Source organism: Lissotriton vulgaris, chromosome 12 (assembly GCF_964263255.1).
Source record: "Lissotriton vulgaris chromosome 12, aLisVul1.2, whole genome shotgun sequence".
In the NCBI taxonomy this organism is placed as follows: Eukaryota; Metazoa; Chordata; class Amphibia; order Caudata; family Salamandridae; genus Lissotriton; species Lissotriton vulgaris.
The window spans coordinates 254,560,325-254,579,400 of record NC_141700.1 but is presented as its reverse complement, the minus strand read 5'-3'; the positions used below and the strand labels follow the sequence as shown (position 1 = coordinate 254,579,400).

Here is a 19,076-nt window from a genome sequence, read left to right as displayed (position 1 = left end):
CAGGCTAAGTGAGCATTCGGTCTGCACCCGAGTCTGTGACAGGGCTTGGCTGTCTGCACAGTCTTCTTCTGCTGCATGCCATGTGCCTACAGTTCACCTGTGATTCTGATAAACGGATGTATAGCTGGAGAAAATACACCGGCAGACCTACTTTATATGTACTGGGTGCAACAATTGCGACCCTCGTTTTGTTCCCCTGACATCTGCCGCCTCGAGAGCTTGTCTCACATCGGTCAGCGAAGCCAGTTCACTTCTCAGTCTGCCGTCCCTTTCGGATCGCCTGTTAAAGAAACAAGCGTTTGCAATGCAATAGGTCTTGCATTACTGAACGTTTAAGCTATTGCCATTGCAAATAATAATGCAATGCCAATAGCTCAAGCTTTCAGTAATAAAAGACCTATTGTATTGCAAATGCTTGATATCGTATTGGCATGTATTCTACCTCCTTCAGGTGCTCGAAGCTGTCATTTTTTCTCTAATTTTATGTAAGTTCTGAAAACCAGTCACATTGAGCAGGCATGAATGCAGTCTGCAGCCGTGGTGCCTCTGTTTCGAAGGCTGAGCACAGTAAATGTATTTATTTTACTGCTATAAATATCGCCGTGGCACCCTAAGAGAATCCAACCTTCTTCGCTTTAGGAAATCCCTGAAAACCTTACTTTTCAAGGACGCGCTTACATCCCCGTAGTTAGGTCGATTTCTATACTTTCCTCTTGTTTCTTGTTGCTGTACTTGGTCAGAAGCGCTTTGAGACCTGTCGGTGAGTTGGCGCGATACAAAACCCAGATACAAATACAAATACAAAGAGCTCCTGGGGTACTTGCAGCAACGCGAAGGTGGAGCACGACACCGGGGCATAGGAGCCAGAAAGGAGTTTACTCTCTGCGCAGCACAGGCCCCAGCCTCCTCAGCACCGTGGAAGCCAGAGCTCGTTCACAGCGAGCTGCAGAGATGAAAAGTGAAAGCCTTGAAAGGGGGGAGGGGGCACGGGGGCACTGATGGGGTAGGGGCGGCAAAAGGTGAGGAAGGTAAACCTCCCCCCACGAGAAGCAAAAGTATTCTTTTATTTTAAATATGAAAGCAGGCTCTGTGCACATTAAAGTGTAGCACTTGGCGCCCGTGAAGTGACTCACAAGTGACTTTTTGTTTTACGATGTGAATAATAAGCCAAAGAAATTGTAAGTGAAAGCCCAGGGGAGGGTGGGGCACGGGGGTGGCACCGATATGGTAGGGTCTAGCAAAGGGCAAGGAGGGTAAACCTCCTGTCCATGAAAAGGGATAGCAAAAAGTCAAACAACTTAAGTCGTCTGAAGCAAATCCTTCCCACCACGGTTTATTTTTGCATCTCGCTTTCACTTTAAAGTGAAAGCCAGATGCAAAAACAAACACGTGTGGAGCTTGTCTTTATGGGGCCATGTGTTTGAAACACATGGCCCCACAAAGATAAGAATCCTTTTGCGACGGGAGGAAGTCAGCTGAGCCCGTCCAAGTGGGACGGCTCAAAAAGAGAAAAGAGCAGGTCACAAAGAGCTCTTTCCCAAAGGCTGGCCACCGTTTAGCATAAACGGTGACGCCGGCCAATGGGAAAGAGAGGCGGGGCTTAAAGCCCGATACTCATAGCCCCTCAAAAACATAAAATCTCGCCAGCAAGACTGCGCATGCGCAGCCTATGCAGGCGAGACCTAAAAATAACATAGGGCCCGATTCACAGAACTAACTTTAGACAAAATCCTAAACTTACTACTTTTCGTATTCACAGAAGTTAGGATTTTGTCTTAAGACAGATTTAAGTTAGGTTTCAGTCTTAAGTCTGTCTTAAGTCTGTCTTAAGACAAAATCCTAACTTCTGTGAATACCAAAAGTAGTAAGTTTAAGATTTTGTCTTAAGTTAGTTCTGTGAATCAGCATCTCAGATTTCAATATATCATTTTACACACCATAATCGTCAAAATCGGGTACGTTTTTTAGACGTTATAGATTTTTACTGGAGAAACAGTTGGAAATCACAGCTGTCAGATTTGAGGTATGCACCTCGAACGTGGTAATGTTATCCTTTGGGAGAAACATTCATTGCATAGGTACACTTACAGACAACTTGCAGGACTTTTCTTCTGGACTTAAATAAGTAGTGTCCAAGAAAGCACCAGCAGTTCAGGTTTACCTGCCCTGGGATGTCCCGATGGTGGGCTCAGCTCTTGAGGGTCTCAGGTCCACAGATACACCATTGGTTTACTTGAGCCTAGGCTGGGGAGCTCGGGTGCAGAGGTTTTTTGTCTGGTGCGTCGGTGTGTTAGAGGCTCTCACAGTGTACCTGCAGAAGAGCTAAAACAAAACACAGCAGTGCCACTCTAAGTGTGGAGCTGGCCTCCCTCGAAGTCCCTCAATGTGCAGTTTTAGCAGTGGTGGTGTTCCGACTGAACACAAATAAGCCTTGGTGCTTACAGCTGGCTCCGATACCCCAGGAATTGGTGCAGAGAGGCTCCCAGTAGGCTCAGCGTCTGCAAGACTGAGTCGATACATGGGGCTGACCTCCTGGACACTCGATGACCTCTTCCTGGTGACTTGCTTCCTCTGTGGAATCAATGGTCATTAAAACAGTGGAGTGGGCAGATGCAGTTGGTGCATGCTGGTGCAGGGAAATTGCTCCCCCACTCCAAGGGAGATATTGCTGGATCGATAAAGTGCTGGGCAGACCTCCAAGTGTTTGGGGAGGCTTTTCTGCTTCTGGACGAGTCAGTCTTTGTGTTTGTTTGGATAGTAGCAGCCAGGCAGTGTTTTGCGCCAAGTTCATTGCTGGTCTACAGTTCTCAAGTCTTCTGCTCTTCTTTGTCCTTCTTACAGACAGGTAAATCTTGGTTCCTGGTATCAGGGGGCCATCTAAATATTACATTTAGGGGCATTAAGGGCCGTGAAGGGTAATAGCCAATAGGCTACTTACGCTGGGGTCACTACACCCACTATATGACCACTTATTTTAGTGAGTGGGCATAACCGTGTCCCTGAGTTCCTAATACCACTAAAAACAAGATGGTGGAAGCCTTCTTTCATGGAGCACATATGGTAGCCCTTATTAGGGGTGTGACTAGCCTGGAGGTGCAGCATGCCTTTTGCATAGCTAATTTCCCATCTGTCTTGGTCCCAAATGAGCCTCAGGGCAGGGGCGGCATTCTCCAGGTCTGGAGGAAGCGTAGGTTGCAAATCGAAGGCAGCAGAGGCTTTGAAGCCTCTGGCCTTGGCATGCAGATTTACTAGCCAACCTGCTGGAGGAAGTCTCCGGGGCAGGCATTGTTTCCTGATCTCAGAAAGCACCGGCTTTCACCTACAGGGGGTCAGAAGCTCGTCTGTGGTGGCAGCTGGATGATACCAGTCAGCACACTAGAAGACTAGTGGGGTTCAGGGGGCACCTCTAAGGGGCCCTCTGGGTGCCTGTCATAATAAATCCAATTTGGAAATCAGCATGGATTTATTAAGAAAAGGTGTTTGATAACAAACACTATATATTTCAGTGAAGCTATTATGTAGCTGGGTAACTCGTAATGACCAGTGCCCAGTACATACCTTAGGATGGCTTCCCTGTTCACTTGCAATGTCTAGTAATATAACTAGACATCATAGGGGCATATCTGCCCATGCAGATAGCTCATTTAAAATATAATGCTCCCTGCCTTAGAGTAGGGGTGACTTGCATATTTTATATGCAGGGAATTTGGCATGGCACACAGTGATTGCCCATGTTGTGTGTACCCCCCCCCCCCCTGGTTTGTACCATGTCATGCAGAGTTTTCCCTCTTGTTTTGACCCATGTCGTGCAGAGTTTTCCCCTCTTGGTTTGTACCATGTCAAGCAGCCTGCAGTGGCAGTCTGCATTCAATTTGTATGGGGGTCCCTTAGAGTGGCTTAATGCTTGTGGCAGCTGTTAGGGACCCTCTTTAGTACCCATTCACTAGGTACCAGGGGTACTATTTACTCATTTAAAATATAATGATCCCTGCCTTAGAGCGCTATGGCCTGCTGTAGGGGTGACTGCATATATTATATGCAGGGAATTTGGCATGGCACACAGTGAGTGTCCATGTTGTGTTTTCCTCCTTGGGTTGTACCATGTCATGCAGAGTTTTCCCCTCTTGGTTTGTATCATGTCATGCAGCCTGCAATGGCAGTCTGCATGCAATTTGTAAGGGGGTCCCTTAGAGTGGCTTAATGCATGTGGCAGCTGTTAGGGACCCTCTTTAGTACACATGCCCTAGGTACCAGGGGTACTATTTACTAGGGACGTACAGGGGTGCTAAAGTGTGTGCCAATTGTTCAACAATTAAAACATTTACTTTGTTTTTAGGGAAAGAGCACTGGCACTGGGCCTAGTTAGCAGGAACCCAGTGCACATCAGTCGAAAAACATCAGTACAAGTGGAAAATAGTATAGGTGACCATGACAAAAAGTGGCACTATCCTACAGTAATCAGTGATGGTGACAGGAAATGTCACTGTTACGTGTTTATAGTCAATTACGCGATGTGATGAGTCAGTGTTGTGTCTGGAAAAAAAGACCATGTAGGTGATGGCAGGATTGTTTTTTAATCGATTAAACTGATAACAGGTAAACCTCTACTTACAATCAGTGATACTGTAAAGTGATCTCAGGCCACTGAAATTATGCGGCAGTGGAGGACTATGGCAAAGTGCCTACTGGCCACTGAGAGCAAGATGCCTGCTGTTTGTAAATGCAACAGTTTGAAATGAGAGAACAGGAGAACATTAAAATGAAGAGTTAACTTAATCGCTAAGGTAACTTTCATTCTAATTTTGTCTGATTTAAAAGCATTCAGAAATCTTATTTTGTTCTCACGCTCTAATTTTGAGTTGACAAGGACTTTTATTTAAGAGTTTAAAACTTCAGTGCTTCAGTTCTTACCCTCTGTGCTGGAGCCTGAGTACTGCTCATTATCAGGCCCTGCTATCTGATGATAATAATGTAAAATAAACACAGCATTTTGTTAAGTTTAAGAGGAAAATGTGACCCTGTCATTTAAAATGAACTCCATTGTTGCTGCTGTTATGACCCAATTTATGTGTGCTCCGCATAAGAAAAATATATATGAATATGCTACTAGCAAGACCTATGCTTGTTTCTTCTCTGTTACACAATGCTACAGCCAACAACAACGGAGAGATTAGGCCCTTATCCGCCATTGGCAAAGTCAGGTTTATATTTACAACGGGCGATGGCGGTTGGATAGGGACAAGATGAGCATACAGAAAATTACCATGACAGAGAATGACAGGACTGTGCTTATAATCAGTAACCCTGGCAAGGAGTGGTGGAACTGACTTTAAAATTACCAGAAAGTGGCATAGCTTTATCTCCAGTGGCCAGTGAGAGACTAGTCAGTGACCAAGGAGGGAAGAGTCTATTTAGAGTCGGTGTCCCAAAAGGAGAAGGCTGTTTACATCAGTGACAAGGAAGAGACAGATATAACGTTTAATGCCAGTGACCATAGTCAAGGAATTGTAAGATTATTTATGTTCTGATATTGTGGCCAGTAAGTGCTCAGGTTGTGTCTAGTCTGTGTAAGGCGTGGCTGTGTTGTTATGCAGTGACAGAAGCAGAGAGTGACCAGGTTTGTTTTCATTCCCAGAGCTGGAAGCTGATGACTGGTACAAGACGCTGCACTTGGAGTGCCTGGGGGCTCGAGTCAATGATATCAGCATGGGGGAGCCAGACCTATTGGCCCCCGGAGTGCAATGTGAACAAACAGGTGAGCGATGAGCAGTGAACTCCAAAGCTGGGCCTTGGCAAGGGAAGTAGAGGTTAAAAGTCCTGGGAAATGTGGGGCTGAAGCAGGGATATAAGGGGGGGGGGGGGGCAGAGCCAGAGGGAGTGCTCAGGGGTAACAAGGCCAAAGAGAGAGCTCGAATGTGAAAGAAGTGTCATTTAGAATATTTTGGAAACCAGTGGTGCTCTGTCCCTGTGAAAGTTAAGGTTTCTCACTCGATTTTGGGTTGAGAAAAACTGGGTTTACACCGGTGGACCCTGATCCGGTTCCATTGTTCTAACCTCCTCAACGGGCAGTCCATCTGCTTCTGGGCCACCCGGTCCCAGTGGTGCCCGTGAGGGTGTGGTGAAATTAATTTGTTTTCCTTAACTTGGACCACCAGGCAAGGCTTACACTGCATGGTGTCCATGGTAGGGAAACCACAAAATGGCCGCCACACGTAGGGAGAAACGTGCTACGTGTCAAGGCCATTGCTATTTGTATTCTGAAAACCAACACCTGCTCTTGAAGCTTGTTGCCAAAAGGCTGCATCAAACATGGTGTCCACTCGTAAAGGATCTCTGCCTGCAAAGGAGCTGCAGCAGTGATATCCCTGCCAGTATGGTGGGGATCTCTAAATCTAGCAGAGTTTTGCTAGGAAAGTGGAGGCCTAGCCTTGTTCAGCTGGGGAGCCTCGGGCTGCCCTGGTGAATGCCAGGCTCCAAATGAAGCCCTATGCCAAAGACAGAGATCAGAGATTACTAAGGGACAGACACATATCTCCGGGCGTAATGGGGTTAGAGAGATGGTAGAAATAGACGTCAGTACATTAACATTTTCAAAGGCAGAACAAGGCGAATCCAGCTAGAGACAAATGGCTGCTATGTCCGGAGACAGGGTCCAGAAGTGCAAGGAGCGAAAAAGGGCGAGAGGTAACCAGGACTAGAGATAAAAACCGTAGGGTAAGGGAACAGAGGAATATCTCAGGAGGAAACGGGGCTATAAACACAGTTAGGGGTGTAACCGAGCCGGTCTCATAGCTAGGGGTATTATGGCAAGAGACTGTCTGAACTTTGAGGTTACAGAGACCGGGGATTCTAGGATCAGATGTAAAGCTCATGCCTAACAGGACTAGAGGCAGATCTCAGGCAGTAACAGGACTAGAGACTAAAGAGTAAGGGGTAAAAGGATCTTCGGTAGAGGCAGGCAGTATTAGGGCAAGAGTATTAATAATAGTTTAGATAACGGACACCCCATCCTTATTGAACATTATTCGGTCACATGAAATGCATTTTGCTGAATGTCTCATCATTTGTCTCTGCTGGTCAGCCTGTCTCTTTCACCTTCTTCATATCCACATTACTTCTTTCCTAGGCAGCCCTTTCCCTTGTCTTCTTTCTCCACTCTCATATCCCTCACTCTTCCCTGACCCATTTCTCTCCACAGCTCCAATTTTCCCCAATCCATTTCATTTTCCTGCCCCACCGTTTCCCGTCTTTGCCACTTCTTAATCACCCCTTATTTTCTTACATTCTCTCCATCCCTTTGTTTCAGTCATTCCTGCCCACCACTGCTCTATTCATTCCCTTTATCTTCTACACGATTCCACTCATCTGGGTCATACTGCTGTCTCCGTTTTCTGTATGACACTTACTTTCGTTTCCCTTCTTGTTTTTCACAGAACGCTTCAATGTCTTCCTCTTGCCGTGTCCCACCCTGGACGTATACGGCGAATGCAAACTGCAAATCACCCATGAAAACATCTACCTCTGGGACTCCCACAACCCTCGCACGAAGTTGGTGTCTTGGCCACTTTGCTCCCTGCGCCGCTATGGACGCGATGCCACCAGGTTCACATTCGAAGCTGGACGGTAACACCAAGTCCTTCCATTTAATATACAAGAAATGTGCGGATCCTAGAGCTGGTGTAGTATTTGGAGATAGGTTGCTCCAGAGCAAGGTCTAGGCTGCATTTGGAGATGGGTTGCTCCGGAGCAAGGTCTAGGCTGCATTTGGAGATGGGTTGCTCCGGAGCAAGATCTAGGCTGCATTTGGAGATGGGTCGCTCCGGAGCAAGGTCTAGGCTGCATTTGGAGATGGGTTGCTCCAGAGCAAGGTCTAGGCTGCATTTGGAGATGGGTTGCTCCGGAGCAAGGTCTAGGCTGCATTTGGAGATGGGTCGCTCCGGAGCAAGGTCTAGGCTGCATTTGGAGATAGGTTGCTCCAGAGCAAGGTCTAGGCTGCATTTGGAGATGGGTTGATCCGGAGCAAGGTCTAGGCTGCATTTGGGGAAGGGTTGCTCCAGAACAAGGTCTAGGCTGCATTTGGAGATAGGTTGCTCCAGGGCAAGGTCTAGGCTGCATTTGGAGATAGGTTGCTCCAGTGCAAAGTCTAGGCTGCAGAGTATTCCACTGAGCACTGAAACAGCAGGTTAATCTCATAGGCTCTAGAAGTAGGCTGCAACACCTCCAAAATAACCACACTGGAGTTCAGGTGAATGAACAATAAAGATGCCTTTACATTTTGTATTCATCTTGACACAATTGCTGTGCCTTCAAAGACAGAGGTCAAATTTCAGGCTATGTCTTTCCGACAAATAGCTGTTTATTCTTTTAACAGAGACTGATCTTTTCTTTCTGACTGCAAAGTGAGAGGATTTTGTAAAGTGAAATATCTGACAACGCTGCTTGGATAGAGGGAGGGTGAAAGGAAAAACGGGAGAAAAGGTTTTTCTAACACAAATGAACATTTAAAAACCTGTAAATGAACTGTACAAATATATCAGTAGTTAGGAAAGCAAAAATGAAACACAGTTTTTTGTAATTGTGAAGTGTGATGAAAACAAAGATTTTAATAGGATCAAAGCATTGACACTTTACTTAGTGATGCACAAATTATAAATATTTGATGAAAACCGATTTCCACACATTATCATTCATAGGCCATATATTTTTATCAGCAAAATTGCATATCAGTGTGAATTTTGTGGCTATTTAAATGGAAATGTGCTGCCTTTAAATGTCAGTGCCCTACCACACCATGCTACCGTAATATATTTGTGACTGTGTGATCCAAAATGCACCACCGTCAACATACCAACCTTACTACTATTCTGCTGAATGGACTCCGACCATTTGCTAAACTTGTTCAGATTTTTCACATACCCTATGACTTCAGTGACATGACAATGACGCCAGCATCCCAACTCTGAAAATTTGTTTCAGTGCTACTGGTTGAACTTCATATCAAACCTAATCAGAATATTTACCCAATTCTAGAAATTATGATTACTATGGGCCTAGCACTTAATTTGTAAAAAAATTAATCAAAAGTGCAGGGGCCCCAAGTTTTCTTTAGCTTGCTGCCATTGGGGTTAGCAGATACCAAGGTTGCATAGTCTTATCCCACCTCTTCTACTATCCTACACTTCTTGTCTCTTTAGCTCACTCTTGCGGATTCTTTATATTGTCTGTTTTTAATTACTTTTCTCTTTTTTGCTTTCTCGCTCTTAGTCAAAGTCCAATGATGAAAAATAAGCACAGGGCCCCAAAACTGAATGCTGTAGGCCACCCCTTACACAATTTAAGCGCAGACCAAATCTCAAAGTGTTGACCTTTGGGGGACGTGGCCGGACCAGCGACTGTAATGGCCACTTAGAGCTGAAGATCCGTGGAAGCCATGCACACATCATCCATAAAGCTGTGCTAAACCGCATTATCACCCACATAATGCAGGTTTCCTGAAATTGGAACAACTGGTGCGGCCACTGAGCATGCCGGTGCTTGTCTGCACTGCCGTCTGACCGAGTAATCACCTTAAGAACTCCTCGGCGATCGGGAGACAAAATGGCGACAAGGGCGTGATGCCCCCGCTCTCCGAATTGAGCCGCGGTGACGAATGTGACTCCCCAGGACAGCAGCAACATTTACAAATAAGCAACGTACCCCCCCCCCCCCCTTACCCCTGCAGCTTATACAGTGGAACACCAGTGGGCCCAGGACCTGAGAACTTTGCACGCTTGAGACGCGGGAGCGCAGTAGTGGTGTTCCACCTAGAGAAGTGGGCCCAGTGGGGATAGCAACCTCCTTCATCAGCGCGGTCTCCCCCGAGTGATAGACTCATGTGGCGAATCCCATGGAGGCCCCGTGGGGCAAAGCAGCGGGCACCTGGACGCAGGACAAAACTGAGGCCATGGGGACGCAAAGAGGTACAATATGACTGCTGAGTCTGGGAAACCCCTGGTGGGCGCGGTATCTGCACTATGACTACCTCGCCACAGCTCTCCCCTTGCCAGAAACCCAGATGGAAAAGACCGCGGGCGGTAAATCAACTGAAGGGGAGAGCGCAACTCAGGCTGTGAGACAGTGCAGCATATAACAGCATCATATATATTAAGGACACTGCCAAAACCCATCTAATGAGGCGCATACAGTGCAAAGGATCCTGGATATGATCTGAGAGGGGGGAGGTCTATGAGGCTAAGAGTAACCTGAGTGGAAGAGCGAGCCACCACCAGTGAGACAGGGTAGAAGCTACCGGAATTGCAAACGATAAGAGACACTGCCACTACTCGAATACTGAGGCACATACAGTGGGTGGCCCCACTGACTTAGAACAATGTGGAGGAAACTGCGAAGGCTACACATTATCCTTGTGAGAGAACGCATCTCAGTCGAGAGTTAAAAGAGTCGCACATTAGAAAGCCACTGTCAGAATTGTGAACTGTGACGCCCTTTTCTCTGCAAAATACACCAATGGACTCCCCTGTAAGAAAGACATGTCATTATGCCAACAGCTGGGCAGAAGCCTAATACAGCGGAGGGGACACACACAGAATCTATGCACTAACAATTGCCCGTGAGGGGAAGACTGTGCTTTCCGGGAATGATGCGCAAAGATCGAAAACAGCGGCAACTGCAGTTTGAAGCGCCTAAGACCCAGGAGGGTAGGCAAGCTAGTGGAATGCAGGAGAAGCGTCCACTGCCGTGACAGGAGTAGATGTGCCCTCGGATACCACTGCACTCCTACTGGAATTGAGCACAGTTTAAGACGCTAGACACTAGGTTTAACAGGCTGGAGGAACGTATAGATCGCCATGACACCCGCCTGGACACAGCGGAAGGGCCTATATTAGACTTGTAAGATGGTGCTGCCCAGACCGCGAAGTGAGTGCAGCATCTTGAGCTTATCTTGAAGACAGTTGCCGCCAAGAAGCAAGATTTAGAGGCCAGGATTTGCCACAGTAACGTGCGCATAATGGGAATTCCTGAATCCACCAACACCAGGAGATTATACCAGTTTTTTGAGCGCCTACTGACTGATCTGTTTGGGTCCGAACAATTCACAAGCACGTTTGTAGTGGGGCGAGCACATAGAACATTGGGGCCACGATCCAACCCTGGATGCCACAAGGCCCATAATGGCAAGACTTCTAAACTTCAAGGAAAAAGGATACAACACTGCGACTCGCCAGAGAAGCAGGGAACATGACCTGGCAGGGATCAACTGTCTCAATATACCCAGATTTTACTGCATTGGTGCAGGATGGCAGGCACAAGTTTTCTGGAGCAAAGGCTGTAGTGAGGAAACTAGGCCTGCACTATGGGATTATATACCCTGTGAGACTCAAAGTCGATGTGAATGGGGAAAACAAAAATATTTGACAACCCTGAAGACATCCAACACTTCTGTAAGCAGCACGCGGGGACAAGCAAATTGCCTGGTGGCAATTCCCCAGGAGGAGCGACTCAAGGAGCCCAAACGGGCACAAGTGCGGACTTGTTCACAGCCAGTTAAAGAGTTAGGTTGTCGGAATTGATTGAGGAGCTGTGAGAGGAGTAAGTGAACATTTGACTTGAGATAAAGGCAAGTGGAGTGAACCGCGGATTCGACAAGCGAGGCTGAGCAAGCAGATGGGATTTAAAGAGGGACTAATGTATCAGACTAATGCTAGTGCACAGGACACCCACGTGGCGTTGCCACTACCCCTGTGGGTTCACAATGGTAATGTAATTGAGAAGTTCGCCTTGTTGGCGTTGTATGAATCAACAGTTGATCCTAGGAAATATAGGGACAGCACCTGGTGGACAGCCACTATGTGGGGAGGGGGGGATGGGATAGAAATGTTTAGAATGCTAAAAGATGCAGTTTCGCTAGTTCAGTTGAGCGGCATATGCACCATCAATACAGACCAGGTATAGCATGTTAGAACAACCACAATGGCACACAAGGTAGAAATACGCCGTAACACGAAAATCGCCCTGATGTCATAAAATGTACGAGGCCTTAACAATCAAAAGAAATGGAGATTAGTGCTCCAATGTGCAAGGCAGAATAACTCTGACATTGTCTATCTGCAAGAAACACACTTATCACCTGCCGCACTTCCCAAATTCACCTCAGCTTGGGGCCCCCATAGGTTCTTCTTGAACTACAGCTCATACAGTCGAGGGGTAGGAATACTGATTAATAAAGGATTGCCCTTTGTACACACAGCCATGCACACGGACCCGGAAGGGCTCTTCATCCTAGTAACAGGAACTCTTGCGGGACACAAGGTTATACTGAATAAGGTTTACTCCCCAAATACAGATGACCCAGCCATTTATGAACAGATAGATACTCTGGAGGCGGATCATATTCTCCTGGGAGGGGACCTGAACATCTTGTTAGAACCCAGATTAGACAGCACTTCTGCCTCCTCAGTTAATAAACCCCGCTCCCATATGGTACTGACAGAACTCTGCCATAATTGGGAATTAAAGGATGCATGGCAACACCTTAACCTTCAGGGCACTGAATAATTACATTATGCACAATACAATACATGGACAAGGCTAGACTATTGATTACTATCACGACCGACTATCCCGTGGGTGCAAGCAGTGGCACACTTACCCCGCACATTATCAGACCACTCCCCAGTGATTTTCCCACTTCAAGTACCAGGTGAGGGAGGGTTTGAGAAGCAGTGGAGGTTCCTCTCTATGACGCTGAGAGACACAGTTTTCAGAGAGGAACTGCATACAGCCATAGTTAAATAATTTGCCCGTCACACAGAGTGTTTTATGGGAGGCCTCTTAAGCATGCATCAGGGGGTATGCCTCTCCACACACACAAAGGTGCTGAGAGACCTGAGACGTAGCCTTGCTAGACTGGCATAAGAACTAGCTAAACTAGACCGAACAAACATGTCAGGGACATCCCGAGATTATGCACCATATATGCACCGCAGGGAGGTCTTATTAGCAGAATATACTGAAGAAGCAGAAGGGAGGCACTTTACCTGGGAAATATGCAAAAGCCGGTAGGTATGGAAAGGGGAAAGGCCGGGTCGAATGCTTGCCCGACTACTTCGACCACATTATAACCAGAGTTACATTACTAAACTGCAGGAGCAGGATGGAACGGTTTCAATGGGCACGACTGCCATTGTGCAGACATTATCGCAATACTATATAGACCTCCATTCTGCAAGAGCAACTGCCAGTCCAGACGAGATTCAGGAGTACTTAAGGGAGATAGCTATGGTTTGGCTTCACGACGCACATAGACAGTTTGTAAGTGAACCATTCTCAACCGACGAGATAGAACAGGCTATTGAGGCCATGGATGGCTCCAAGGCCCCGGGCCTCGACGGCTTCTCTGGGGCCTTTTATAAAGCTTTTAAGAGTCTTTTGGCCCCTCACCTACTAGAGGTATATGCAGAAGCGCTAGAAGAAGGAATACTTCAAACCTAGTTTAGAGAAGCAGTCCTGCTCCTGTTACCAAAACCTGGCAAAGACACCGAAAAGTGTGGTTCATATCGACCGCTTTCATTACTTAACTTTGATTACAAAATTTTAGCAAAGATGTTGGCGACTAGATTGTCCTTGCTTATGGAACAGATCATCGCAACAGCGCAAACCGGATTCATTAGACCTAGGTCTACAGCATTAAATTTAAGAACCTTTTTCTCTGTAGTTAATAGATTAAATCCGACCATTCCTGCAGTAGCAGCGTTTTTATACACCGAAAAGTTGTTAGATTCAGTGGAGTGGCCTTTCCTACACACAGTGCTGGCTAAGATGGGCATTCCGAAGGGCTTCGGGGGCTTGATTAAGTTATTATATACTGCACCTTCCGCTCATATCCGATTCAATAGTACAATCACACGGCCCTTCTACATAACTAGAGTCACCAGGCAGGGATGATCTTTGTCGCCGTTGCTGTTTATAATAGCAAAGGACCCGTTCATACGGTATTTCCAGAAGGACCACTTGCATAGACCTCCAGTTCAAGTATGGCCCAGTATTAGTGACTTTATACGCGAATGATGTGGTGCTATACGTCAGAACGCCAGAGGTCAACCTCCAGCCCCTACTAGTGGACATAACACGATTTGGAGCCCTATCCGGTCTCCACATTAATTGGGGCAAATCAGAGGTGTTCTCCCTGACGGATGTACGAGACCGCTCGTGCAGAGAATTCTCACTACATTGGTGTTAAGCTGAGACAAAATATTTAGGAATTCTCTTGCACAGAGACAAAGAACAAGTGCTGTGCCTCAATTATAGCCCAGTGATGGCCTACCAACAAGCACAGGTGGAGGGATGGGTCAAGCTACCGCTATCAATGGCTGGGCGGATAGCTATTATTAAAATGGTGGTGCTACCTCGTCTGCTTTACCTGTTCTCAAACATACCCATTCCACTTACGAACACCTTTTTTAAACAGCTCTGCGACGAAATTGATATGGGGGAAAGCAACCTAGAGTGAACTGGGACACACTCCCTCTTCCCTATGATAGGGGGGCTTTGGGGTACCAGATCTGCAGCTGTACTTCCTTGTGGCGCAATGTGGCTATGCTCGCCACTTGTGCCACCTGGACACGTGAATATTCTACGCTAAATCAGAAAGAGAACTAGCTCGCCCAATCCCACTGAATCCGGTCTTACCTAGGGGGATCCCACACGATCCACATGATATACAAACATTGTCTACTACCTGTTGGGCATGGCAAAAGCTCCTCAGGAAGACAGAGGGGGCGACACTATATACACCAGCTCTGCCAATCTTAGCTAACCCATGGTTGCCTCCGACACTGAAAGCACTTACTAGGCGCACCCTGGTCCAACCTGGGTTAAACAATACCTCCATCAGCAGGAGGAACGCAACACGCAATCTAGTCAGGACTGTCAGGTCTTAGAACAAGGTTCATAGATAGTGAGTGTCAGTTTCAGGAATTGTACGAGAAGGCAGAGCCTCAAGGTGGAACTGGGAAAGGTGACCAGTTGTACAGTATTGCGGGGATAAATGTGAGGGGGATTAAGGAAACGTGTAATTGTAAGAACTATGATGGCGAAGGGATGATTGTTAAATGTGCCAAACAAATATTGATGGTGGATCTGATGAGATGATATAACTGCATACCAATGTGTTTTTTTTCTTCTTCTGCGGAATGTTTAATAAAAACGAGAACTTTTTTTTTTTTAAAGTGACGACCTCTCTGCCCCAGGATTCAAATGACATTCTTAATAATTCATGAAGAACGCCATTTCTCATTGGCCCTTTTTTGCTCCCCAACGAGGATATGAAAGTGATACTATTCACTAACATTCTTGAATTTTAAATTTGGAACTTCTGTTTTTTTGGTTGCCTATATGAGCTATATCTGATGCATGTTTTGCCTTATTTCAATTTGGTTTTATCTTCTACTCTTCAGCCGAATGTGTGACGCGACAGAGGGGCTATACACCTTTCAGACCCAGGACGGTGAGCAGATCTACCAGCGCGTACACAGCGCCACCTTGGCCATCGCTGAACAGCACAAACGTGTCCTGCTGGAGATGGAAAAGAATGCCCGGGTGAGTGTCAGATCTATGTACCTTCCCCAGATACCCATCTGTCCACCCTTGCCCATAGTGGGGTTTCATATTTAAAGAGTACTATCCTAAATCTCCCTCCTGTAACTTGTATGCCAGTTCCCAGCATACCCACGAAGGTGCCATACTTTCATATCATTCTCTTAGAGTCTCATGGATGATTACCCTGCCAAATAGTACATCCTGTTTGAGAAACATTCCTTTTCTATACGAGCATTGAACGCTGGGGACACCTTAGTTGAATTGGTTAATTTATTTTCTTCTCAACAGGGACAGAGAGTAAAACACTCCCTCACATGCACACTCTTTAAAACACGGAAAGGGACAGACCGACTGGAAAAGGAACAAAAAAATAGACTATAAAAATAAAAGAGGCTATGATTAGTCGGTCAGAGCATGGAAGTGATATCAGGAACCTTTGTGAGTTGCATTTGTGTCTGTGACATTCTCAACCTGCAGGAGGAGTCCTTCCCAATGAAGGCGACGTACTGACTGCACAGTTAGGAGTGAATAACTAGGCTCTTGAGTTTGTCTTTGTAACTTCTTCTGAAGAAACAACAGAATTGAATCCTGCTTTTCTCCAATTTGGGCCTGGCTGAGCCCTGGGATCAGTAAGCGTGCCAGATACTTGTGGAAAGGAAAGTCTGTTTGTACCGCTTTCACCTGCCACCTAGAAACTAAGAAGGAAGACAGTCCCACAGTTGATTGATTCATTAAACATACAATGAAAAAATCAGGAGTGTAGTGTAATCAAATGTTGCATTGATCTTCTTAAAGATCGGCTTATCACGTTCCTGCTGTTCAGGACCACTGAAATGAAATCAACTAGAGAGATTGTGGCACAATTAAAATGTAACACATAAACCATCAGCTGACCTGCTATTTAGTGTCCCTCCCGCCAAAACAAATTTTCTTTTATTTCCAGCAAATAAGTTCCAAAACCCTTCATAATTGTTTCAGATTAATAAGCAGAATAGCTGAAGTTTCACTTTTGTCTAACTAACCTCTACAGCGTTGTCTTTTATCCTACATGACCAAAGGAATCTTCTAGCACCAAAATGTAGAAGAGTGTTAATGATCCGTTAAAAGGCTTATAAGATAGTAATCGGGGGAAAAGGGAAATATGAATTGGAACTATCAGAGGCAGGACAATAAGAATTAGGTTACCGACGCATTCCCTGTCGAGCGAGGTGTTCGGCAGGGATGTGTCTTGGCACCCACACTGTTTTCACTATACATAAATGGTATAGTGGACCACCTACGTAGTTCCCCCACAGATGCTCCTGTCCTGGCGGGGATCCGGGTACCTGTCCTCATGTTCGCGGACGATACGTTGATTATCTCGCGGACTCCGAGTGGGCTGCAGAAGGCGGTCAATGCATTTGGGGAATTTTGCCAACTGCGTGGACTTGAGATCACCACCTCAAAAACCAAGTTCATGTCCCTGAACCAGCGGAAAACCTTCAAAGGCAAAATCATCCTGAATGATATTCCCCTAGAGTAAGTGGAGGCCTTTACCTATTTAGGTATTTTACTTCAGAGCAATATGGGTTGGAAAGGTCACACGGACATGGCCATTTTAAAATTCCATCAACTTGCAGGTGCCCTATCCTCCAAACATAAATCCTCTCTTACAAAGCCAATTACACCTGCTATGGAGATTTATCATATAAAAGTATTAAGTGCAACTTTGTATGGATCAGAGCTCTGGGGATTTTCAAACTTGAGCCAACTGGCAGCATCGGAGAGAAACTTTTTACGTAGTTTGGTTGGCGTTCCCCAAAGCACCCCTACTGCTCCGTTGTTTCTTGACCTAGGTAGAAAAAATGTGGTGGACATAGAGAGATTACGACCATTATTGTATTGGAGACGAATCTGTACAACTCCAGAATTGGCTCATTACCCCACAGCATTGAGGGATGTGATCAAGGTAGATCGTTTTCATACAATCCAGTGGCTTAAAGAGCTAAGCAAACACAACAGGTGATGGACCGAATGTGGATCAATGTCACACACTCAACCCAGTCCAAAGATCTGGGCCCAAATCCATCGTTTTTTTGCACTCCACACCACCCTGGGTTAGACAATGGCAATATGCAAATCAGCTCTGACCCTGTGCCCCATGGGAACAGTCCAGTCCGAACTACAAAAGCCATGTCCTTCCCAGAACGGAATCAAGCATCCGAGGACCGGACCGGTTTCGAGGTAACACCTCTCATCAGCCCGGCTAGCTTGACTCCAGTGGTGTGGAGTGCCTGGGACCCACGTCTGGGCATCCCCAGCGCACTTAGGGCGGAATATGCAAACACAACAGGTGATGGACCGAATGTGGATCAATGTCACACACTCAACCCAGTCCAAAGATCTGGGCCCAAATCCATCGTTTTTTTGCACTCCACACCACCCTGGGTTAGACAATGGCGATATGCAAATCAGCTCTGACCCTGTGCCCCATGGGAACAGTCCAGTCCGAACTACAAAAGCCATGTCCTTCCCAGAACGGAATCAAGCATCCGAGGACCGGACCGGTAGTTCGGACTGGACTGTTCCCATGGGGCACAGGGTCAGAGCTGATTTGCATATCGCCATTGTCTAACCCAGGGTGGTGTGGAGTGCAAAAAAACGATGGATTAGGACCCAGATCTTTTGACTGGGTTGAATGTGTGACATTGATCCTCATTCGGTCCATCACCTGTTGTTTTTGCAAACTCGCTATAAGTGTACTGGGGATGCCCAGACGTGGGTCCCAGGCACTCCACACCACTGGAGTCAAGCTAGCCGGGCTGATGAGAGGTGTTACCTCGAAACCGGTCCGGTCCTCGGATGCTTGATTCCGTTCTGGGAAGGACATGGCTTTTGTAGTTCGGACTGGACTGTTCCCATGGGGCACAGGGTCAGAGCTGATTTGCATATCGCCATTGTCTAACCCAGGGTGGTGTGGAGTGCAAAAAAACGATGGATTAGGACCCAGATCTATTGACTGGGTTGAATGTGTGACATTGATCCTCATTCGGTCCATCACCTGTTGTTTTTGCAAACTCGCTATAAGTGTACTGGGGATGCCCAGACGTGGGTCCCAGGCACTCCACACCACTGGAGTCAAGCTAGCCGGGCTGATGAGAGGTGTTACCTCGAAACCGGTCCGGTCCTCGGATGCTTGATTCCGTTCTGGGAAGGACATGGCTTTTGTAGTTCGGACTGGACTGTTCCCATGGGGCACAGGGTCAGAGCTGATTTGCATATCGCCATTGTCTAACCCAGGGTGGTGTGGAGTGCAAAAAAACGATGGATTAGGACCCAGATCTTTTGACTGGGTTGAATGTGTGACATTGATCCTCATTCGGTCCATCACCTGTTGTTTTTGCAAACTCGCTATAAGTGTACTGGGGATGCCCAGACGTGGGTCCCAGGCACTCCACACCACTGGAGTCAAGCTAGCCGGGCTGATGAGAGGTGTTACC

The 19,076-nt window shown here is 46.6% G+C and overlaps 1 protein-coding gene across 1 annotated transcript in view; it reads left to right on the top strand.

The window, feature by feature from the left end:
• DOK4 (docking protein 4) overlaps positions 1-19,076 on the top strand; it is a 150,261-nt gene that overhangs the window by 93,165 nt on the left and 38,020 nt on the right. The window contains exons 4-6 of the mRNA XM_086947787.1: positions 5,636-5,755; positions 7,434-7,623; positions 15,456-15,597. Coding sequence (XP_086803913.1) covers positions 5,636-5,755; positions 7,434-7,623; positions 15,456-15,597 — 452 coding nt within the window. The remainder of the gene's footprint in view (positions 1-5,635; positions 5,756-7,433; positions 7,624-15,455; positions 15,598-19,076) is intronic.